General features: G+C 45.7%; 1 protein-coding gene across 2 annotated transcripts; it reads right to left on the bottom strand.

Annotated features, from left to right (window-relative positions):
- Nucleotides 1-764: 764 nt before the first annotated feature.
- NPY2R (neuropeptide Y receptor Y2) lies at nt 765-8,386 on the bottom strand. Of its 2 annotated transcripts, none has more exons than XM_064148697.1 (2): nt 8,003-8,386; nt 765-3,295 (listed from the first exon to the last, which is right to left on the bottom strand). In XM_064148697.1, the coding sequence occupies exon 2, from the start codon at nt 3,257-3,259 to the stop codon at nt 2,105-2,107; it is 1,155 nt and encodes a 384-aa protein (XP_064004767.1). In that variant the 5' UTR covers nt 3,260-3,295; nt 8,003-8,386; the 3' UTR covers nt 765-2,104. The 2 variants fall into 2 exon arrangements, with proteins under 2 accessions (XP_064004767.1, XP_064004766.1); XM_064148696.1 differs by lacking the exon at nt 8,003-8,386 and adding an exon at nt 6,028-6,085.
- Nucleotides 8,387-9,004: the final 618 nt, after the last annotated feature.

The raw sequence follows: 9,004 nt of genomic DNA, 5'->3' as shown, positions 1-9,004 counted from the left end.
GGCTGCAGAAAATACTCAGGAGCAGTAAAACAAAGAGAGAGTTTGTAATTGATCACTCTTAGACAGTATGACATAAAGCAGACTTAAAATTAAGGAGAATTAGCCCAGTAATCTTAGTTTTAGCACACAGTCATGGTTACTTCAAAAGTGTCTATATATCACACTCTAACTGGCTTAAAGGAGTTGAAATAGAAGTTCTAAACCATCTGCTTTTTAAATAAAGGAGGCTATTTATGGCAATAATACTCTTGACTAAGGACTCGGAGTCAACTGTAACTGATAGAGGTGATTGATGTCCATAATAATTGCACAATTCTGTAATCCTTCCTTGCCCTAACAGTTCTGTGCTTATGTTTTAAATATTATTAGTAGTCAGACAAAAATAACTTGTGGCCAATATCATGCTCTCCACATGGCTGAGAATCTATTTTTGTAACACTATTTAAGAATGATGGATACTTTTTTCCCTACTTGCTTAAACACTAGCTAACTCTCTAGATCTCTCCTCTCTATTCAGGAAAATCCAAGTCCAAATGATTTCGTGGCTATTTAAAGGATGGTGTCAAATAATGCATGCACAAAGATTAATTTCCCCACTGGATAAAAAAAAATCTGGTAACACTTCGGTACTGGAGTTTTGTTGCTTTGGTGGTTTTTTTTTCTTTTAATTTTTAAGAGAGAAAAAAAAATTTAGGAACAATGAAAAATGGAAAAGGAAAAAAAATGAGGCAGATGAAATGTATTTGTATAAAGTGACTCCAAGGGAAAGTACCATGCTTATTTTTATTCTAGATAAGCAACAGGACAGCTTGGAATAAACACGGGTTGAAATTTTCTTAGTCTCTTTAACAAGTTCAAAGAGGCTAAAGACACAGAAGAGTTGAACATTGCTGTGTACAACACAGTAAACAGATTAAAATTTCATACCTGAGCAAAAAAAAGGAACTTAACTATTAACTACAGCATGCAGAATAACTGATAAGTTATCACATAAACCTAGCATACTGTTATTAGGTTACAGTCATTCAGATGGTCTTAATTTTTTCAAAGGCTAAAGATGGGAAAAGCTCCAAGACGAGATGAGTGCGTGACATAAAACCACAACAACGAAAAGCACATTACCATTTAGCAGCCTTTTCAGAGGATCAAAATTATCTGCTGTTTTATTATCCATGGAGAAAGCAGCAACAATTCAAAACCTGTGGAGCTAATAACACATTAGACATTTAAGCAGGTCCTGAAAATTGAAATATTGGCAGTTTATGAAAGGCTTGCTAAAGACCTAAGCCTGCATCCCCTGCCCTCAAATGCCGCTTCAAAGCACTGCACTTGTGAGCTGTCCCCAGTGCAGAATGAAAGGTAAGGATCTGCAGGGAATGACTGATCAGGTCACAGGCTTGTGATTTTCTCATCAGCATAACCACAGCCAGTTCTTAAGAGCTGATTTTTTACCACATTTTATTGATCAACCCACACATTTCATTTTACATAGAAACTTGGCCTTTCTCCACATTTGGGTGAAATTTTGGGTAGTTTTGGGGGAAGGTTTCCCTACTTTATTTCAAATACTTTGGGTTTAAGTATTTCAGTACAAACCAAAACCCATTAACATATTTCTCTTATTAATTCTCTTGTCTTCACAAAAAGAAGTCTGTGGGAAAGAAGGGGGTTGAAAAGTCTGAGTTTTAACCAGTACAACCCATTCTCCTCCCACAAGCTTCATTGTCCTGGCAGATCTCTGCTCTCCCTGATCCCTACATCCAATGTAAAAATTATCTGCTCCCACCACCAGTGCTCCTGTGCTACAAAATCGGCTGTGACACAAATCTTATAGCAAAGCCAGTAAACTCTGTCTTTGTCATTTAGACTTCTCAGAAATAAACAGGAGGGATGCAAGCATCTCTTACCCTCTCAGAGACAGCAGTTGTATAGTTACATACTCCTGATGCCAATCCACTACTGCCAAATTACACAACCTTGCCTGACTTTCCTGCTTTTTTCTTTCACCTTTTATGAACAAAACTGTGCATTAAAAACACATGGGTCAAAAGGGATATATCCCTTTGTCCACAACATATTCTTTCCTTCTTTAAATTCAGACATCTTAGACATTGGTAGGTTGTGTGAAAGAGTCTCCTGGGAATTGAATCCTTTTTGCTTCTAGTTTCTTCCTGGCTTTGAAAGCTGCTGATACTTCAGGGTGGATGGAGTCCATCCGCTGTTCGCACTGGAAGGCTGTGAGGAAGGCCGTCCTGTAGTTGTTATTCATCCAGCCATAGAGAAGAGGGTTGGCAAATGTTGAGCACATGGCAATCACATGAAACACTGTGTAGATGAGTTTGTACTCTTTCAGGTCTAATACCTGACTGTCAATGTCACTGACTAGCTGGAAAGTATGAAATGGCAGCCAGCTGACAGCAAACACCACAACCACACACACCAGCATCTTGGTGGTTTTCCGACGCCGATGGTGGTAATGATCGTTCCCTGCCCCAGGACTAACATGGTTTTTGAGCTTGGTCCAAATGCGGGTGTAGGCATAGGAGATGACGGTCAGAGGCAGCACATACTGGATAAGGAGCATGGAGATGCTGTAGATGGTGCCATAGTTGAGTTGTCCCTCCCCTGGCCACTTCTCAGAGCAGACCACAATCTTGAAGTCAGGAATGATCTCAATCAGCGAGTACTCACGGAAGATGGCCAGAGGACTTGCCAACAGGGCACTGACTGCCCAGGCAACTCCTATAATCAGGAAGCTGATTCGCTTAGAGATTTTGCTTTCCAAGTGGTAGACGATGCAGCGATGCCGATCCAAAGCAATCACAGTCAAAGTAACAGTAGACACGTGCACAGCAAGAGCCTGGGCATAAGGCACCAGGTGGCACAAGACTGAGCCCAGCTTCCATTCTCCCAGCAGTGTGTAAACCAAAGTGAAGGGTAGACATAATGTATTCACCATCAGGTCAGCCACAGCCAGGTTGGCAATAAAGAAGTTAGTCACTGTGCGCATGCTTTTGAACTTGATGACCACATGAATCACAAGAGAGTTTCCAATCACCCCTAGCAGGATGATGGAGCAGTAAGCAAAGATCAGAATTATTTGCACTTCAACTAGTGTTGTACTGTCTTTCAGTTCTGGTTTAGGGTCCAGAGCCAATTCGTTGACTGGTGTGGTGTATCTTGACAAGTACAGCTTGGTGAACAGCTCCAATTTCATTTCATCTGTCTGATTTTCTTCTGCTGCTTCTAGGGGTCCCATCCTTGCAGCAGCCTGGCGTAAGCAATGGGGCTGTCCCTGAAAGGGAAATAGCACAAGAATATGTGGAGAAGTCAGTACACAGGGGCTAAGACAAAAAGCAATGAGCTAAAGTTACATCTCTTTACTCTTCCATGTTCCACATCGCAGGAATAAGAGAAGATCCATCTGAATTCTGTTGCACTTATATTTGAAGCCTGACCCCACAATATTATTCAAACACGACTCCTGCTGAAAATTGGGACAGATTTCAAAAGCATTTCAAAGACAAGGTTGCCTAAGTAAATGCAGAGGATTAAGATCCTGCTGGGCGGCACATCCTTCTTCACAATCCAATACCTAAAACTACTGCTGATTTAGCATAAAACTTCCATTAATAACATTGGGAATTCTACATGGAATGGCACCATCCAGACTTTATTAGCATACTAATCTTCCAGCTTTTCCTTAATGAAAAGTGTTTCCTTTAAATAGGTATTCCATTCTTACAGGTTTGTGCCTCTCCTTAATACCAGAGAACTAATTGTTGACATCTTTCTTTAAGAAACTTTCTTTTAGAACAGTGTGTGCCACAAGGCAATCAAAAATACCAGTCTGAAAGAACTGAAATACTAGTGTTTCTCTAAAGTGGCTCTGTAACCTTTTCATGCTGAAACTGACTCAAGAAGCAGAAGTCAGTTACACGTAGCATTTCCTTTCTGTGTAACGTTTGGGAAAACACAGTGCCTTGGAGGCTGTCAATCACGGATTCATTTCTGACTGCAGTCACAGAGAAGAGCAAATCATTCCCCTGCTGATGTCAGCAAGAATTTCAACACTGGTATCAAAATCACATTTTGTTGCCTTCCCTACACAGGCTGTGCCAAATTCTATGCTGCCCTATGACTTCTGTACAGTTGGATACATGGATGTTCTACAGTTATTTGCTGCCTTGGACTTCACTCCTATGTAAAACACACATGTTGCCATGAAGACTGCCCAGACCACGGGTGGCACGCTAAGTGAGCGCCACGCACCTGGGGACTTGGTGGCCTGACTGGGGAAAACACTAAGAAACTGACAGCACACAAAGAAACCGCCACAAAGGGAAAAGGCAAGCCTGAGTTACTAACTCTGCTTCTCCACCCATGTGTTGGGAATAGTAATATGAATATGTAGTGATTCTATAGAAATGTCTGAATATTATACACTGGAACGTAAGCCCTGGACAGGCAAGAGTGCACCAGCTCAGTAAGTGCTGAGTTGAGATGAAGTGGAAGGTTGGAATGGCCTTAGAGAATGGTGTAACAAATACAGACAATGCAAGGCTGGAGCCTGTGGCTTTCGCCTATCTCTGCTGAGTCGGATTGCTTAGACACAATGTATGTGTTGTTGAGAGAATATGATGAATGTCTACACTAATTAGTGTGTCATTTCTAACGCAAGTACATGTAACCACCTGCAGTGTAATACCATTTGTAGCCTTCTGATGGAAAGTAAGCAGCTGAAAGGAAGCAGGATCAGGCCCAGATTGAATTGACATCTAATCACTGGGCGATAAAGGTATGCCAGAGGTGGAACTTAAACTGGAGAATTATGAGGAATTAAGCTTCCTCTGTTGAAAGATATGTATTACTTATGAAAAGAGCTCTTTAAGAAGCATGGCAAGTCGCTATTATGAACTGTTTCAGACTTTTAAAGGACTTAAGCCTTCCCTAAAGAAAGCAAAAGTAGAGAAGAAATGTCACTTGCATGCCACTGAGTGTTTCAAATAGCTTAGCACAGCTCAAATTTCAGATCTGCCTACACAGTCAGTCTACCTATCAATGCCTTCAGTTTCACATGGCTTTTTAAACTTCATTGTTAAGCTTTCATCCCTACTCTGTCCCTGTAAACTGACAGTGTCACCCTTAGGTGTAATTTTCTGTACTGACAAAGCTTGTCTACCAGCAGGTGACTGAGTCCTTTGTGTTTGCTTGCATTCCATACAATACCCCCAAAAATTCTTAGTGCAAGCACTTATTTACAAAAGCAGCAGATTGACTGCCACACTTCAAATCCTGGGTTCAGCTTTGAGGCCCTCATGCCAAGGAGGACATTGAGGGGTTGGAGCGTGTCCAGTCAATGAAGCTGGTGAGGGGCCTGGAGAACAGGGCTGGTGAGGAGTGGCTGAGGGAACTCAGGGTGTGTAATCTGGAGAAGAGGAAGCTGAGGAGCCCTCATTGCTCACTTCAACTCCTTGAAAGGAGGCTGCAATGAGGTGAGGGTTGGTCTCTTCTCCCTAGTATCAGAAGATAGAACAAGGAAAAAAAGGGCCTGAAATTGTGCCAGAGGAAATTTAGGTTGGACATGAGCAACAATTTCTCTACTGCAAGAGTGGTCAGGCAATAGAATAGGCTGCCCAGGGAGATGGTGGAGTCACTGTCCCTGGAGGTGTTCAAGCAATGTGTGGCCATGGCACTTTAGGACATGGTTTAACAGCCGTGGTGGTGCTGGGTTGAAGCTTAGCTTTGATGATCTTAAAGGGTTTTTCCAACCAAAACAATTCTATGACAATAAAATACTACTCCCCCATGAGCTTCCAGTTCAGCCAAGTGATTAAGTTCATCATAAGTGAGCAGAAAGAAGCAGCTAAACACAGAGGAGCTCAGGCTAAGGGGGCCCAGCCAGCACCCACGAGTGATATCAGAATGATCATCAAGCCTATTCCTGTCTAGCCGGGGGGCCACCAGGCCCCCCGGCCTTTTTAGATCCCACTCCCATTCACCCTGGTGCACACCATGGGTACTCACCAGTGATGACATGAGGAGGATCCCTCTGCCCAGTTGGGCACAGCTTAGGGCTTCTGCCTTTCCTGGGGCAGATTATAAAGGGGAGCAGGCAGGGAGGGCAAAGTGATCACACCTGGGGTGGGAGGAGACTCCAATAGAGCCCAGGTGCTCTGGGTTTGGGGGAAATGCAGTGTGGGGTGGGGAAGGGGCAGGTGTGGTGGAAAAGGGGAGGTGGTGCTGAAAGGAGGGAGATGGAGATGAAATGAGGAAGATGAGGGAAAAGGAAGGAGATGGAGAGCAAAGGAGGAAGATGGAGGCAAAGAGGAAGACTGAGAGGAAAGGAAGGAGATAGGGGAGGAGGATTTTAAAAAGTAATAAAAATGAAAGCTGGACTGTAAAAAAAAAAGGAAAGGAAAAAAAGATTGCACTGCCAGGGGGGGCTGGACTGGACAATCTTTCCGAGGTCTCTTCCAACCCCTAACATTCTGTGATTAACCAAAATGTATTTCCCCCCCCCCGACTCAACTGGTTACAATTACGATACACCATTCAGTGTGTATATTTACTGTACAATTAGCAGTTCCAGCCCGACACGTGAAACACCGCAAGACACCCAGCCATGGTGTGCCAGCTGTGCACACACGCTTACACTGCAGATCTTGGTAATATAATCAGTTATCAAGAACTACCTGAAGCATGGCTGGCAGGAAGGGATTCCTCATCAATACTCCTTTAGTCCACCAGGTTAAAAACGGGCATGACCCACCGCACTTTGCACAGCCAAGGTTATGCTGAAGTATAAAACCCTCCTGAGCTTTTTCCTTAAACCAACATACCTACATCCAAGAATTATGCTTGCATTATTTTATTAGAGATTTGGTGAGGCTGCAGGACCTTCGAGTGCTGTAAAATCTCTTTTTTTCTTCAGTGCAAAATAAGAGCAGGTCATACTTTTACACTATAGTAGAAGGGTGAGAGAGAAAGCAGATTTCACTTTTGGGGGTTTTTTTCCCTTCTTTGCCATAAATCCAGGCAGGAAGACACAGCTCGGCCAAAGAATGCAACATCCCTTTCTTCCCTAAAATACTTCCAGTTGTTCCTCTAGTCCCTGTCATTCTACTGAAATCTATTTCCAACTTTTTCTTTTTTCTTAATCACAGCCTTCTTTTGTTCTACTACTTCTATTTGTTAACCGCCCTGTTTGGGCCGGCAAAAGGCGTTTTGGTCTTGTCGAGAGGGTAAAGACAAGGAAGAGAGGAGGGAGGACTAGTGTTTCAGGCAGCGATGAGTCGGGGTGTCATCAAGCGGTGAAATACATTGGACAAGTTTGACATTGTCGGTGGAACAGTTAAGTGGGCAAAGCATCAGCTGCTTTCGGCTGGGAAGGGCATTTGATAACTCAGATACTGTTTGATGGAACTCTTTCTGCTCTTTTTGGTATAAACCCTCCAGCTCATAGCTTTTATTTGCACACCTTGTATACTGCACAGCACCAGAGAGGGTTTTCCCATTTTTTCCCCCCAGCAGTCAGACCCTCAGGGGCAGGCATCAAATTGCACCTAACTTTCGGCAGAGGAAGGTTTACAGACAGTTCAGACCGCTTCTGACCCCTAAACAGGCAGAAGACGCGATGTCATTAGCAAGCAACACTTCCACCAGGTCCGCAACGCCTGAGCTAGTGAAGGGTTTGGGGTTTCTGGAGGCGCTGGTGGCGGCAAGCGCGGCTCTCGGTGCCGCCTCTGTCCGCCCGCTCCCGCAGCATCCGTGCCCCGCGACAGCCGCGCTCTTCCGTTTGCTCCATCCCATTTTCACCTCCCTCCCGCTCCGGGAGGCTACTAGAGCGGCCGCCGCCGACTGCTGCCACGGGAGCCGCTCTCCCAGAGCAGGGCAGGAAGCCGAGCTCCCTCGCCCAGCAGAGCAGCAGCTACTCCCGCCTCCCCCGGCACGGCACCGATCCCTCAGCATCCCTGCCGCCGCCCTCCCCTCGCACACTCACCGGGGCGGCTCTTTCCGATCTGGCTATGGGGCAGCGGCGCCGCACGCCGCGGTCCGTCGAAAGTTTGGAGGCGGCGACGGCCACTGCATGCTGGTGGGGAGGGACGAGACGGGGCGGGACGGAGTGACCCGGCCCCGCCGCCCGCGGAAGGGCTCGGGCGGGGCGGGAGGCTGGCGCCGCAGCCGCAACGGCGGACGGACGGGCGAGAAGGGGGGACGCGGCTCCGCCCGCTGGGCGCCGGGCGCGGAAAGAGGGCTGCGGGACGCAGTGTCAGCTGCGGCTCAGGAGGCAACAGCGGAAGCACTGCCGGCGTGAAAAGAGGGGTACAGGAGATTATGCCAGGTCCGAGCTGGTGTACGCCCCTCACGCCTGAGCCTGTCTTCTGGTTTTCCCTGTCCCCAGTCTACCTCTTGGAGTAAAGGCGACGCCTTTGGTCCAAACAGCTGCTGAAATCCTAAGTTGCAAGCACCCCAGCTCGCAAATATTTTCTGTTCCTCATAGGAAGCTGGGGATGCTGCCAGAGAGATGAAAGGACGAGTAGAGCATTTGCACATTCTGTCACGAGCAAAATAAAAGATTGCATATTTAATTACTGCTGCAAAGGTAAAGGCAACAGCTGCTATTTAGTTGGCTCTATATTCGGTAACCTTTCAAAACATCTCTTTTGCCAGACAGATTCACCGAGGATCATCTCCAGGCAGCAGTGCTGCCTTTCTAGTAGAGTCTAGCTTCGTTAAACCCATCGATAGTTTCTGCTTAGCATTTTGCTGTGTGCCTGATGTCATTCTTCTAGGCATAAATTCCGAGGTTCAACGGAGTGTTGTCTCAGTGGATAGTGGAGACCTTGGTTCACTGCCCTGTTCTTCGGCCCTAGTTACTGCTCTCCAAGAAGAATCGGGATGCTTTGCTTACTCTTTGGCTACAGCACTGATGGTTGGACAGTTCTTATCCCAAACGTTAGAGGAGCTGCTACCTTGAAGAAGGATGCGCCTTTGCTTCATA

This window comes from Pogoniulus pusillus, chromosome 9 (genome assembly GCF_015220805.1).
Source record: "Pogoniulus pusillus isolate bPogPus1 chromosome 9, bPogPus1.pri, whole genome shotgun sequence".
NCBI classification, from domain to species: Eukaryota; Metazoa; Chordata; class Aves; order Piciformes; family Lybiidae; genus Pogoniulus; species Pogoniulus pusillus.
The sequence above is the reverse complement of the archived record's forward strand: the minus strand, read 5'-3'. Positions and strand labels throughout refer to the sequence as shown.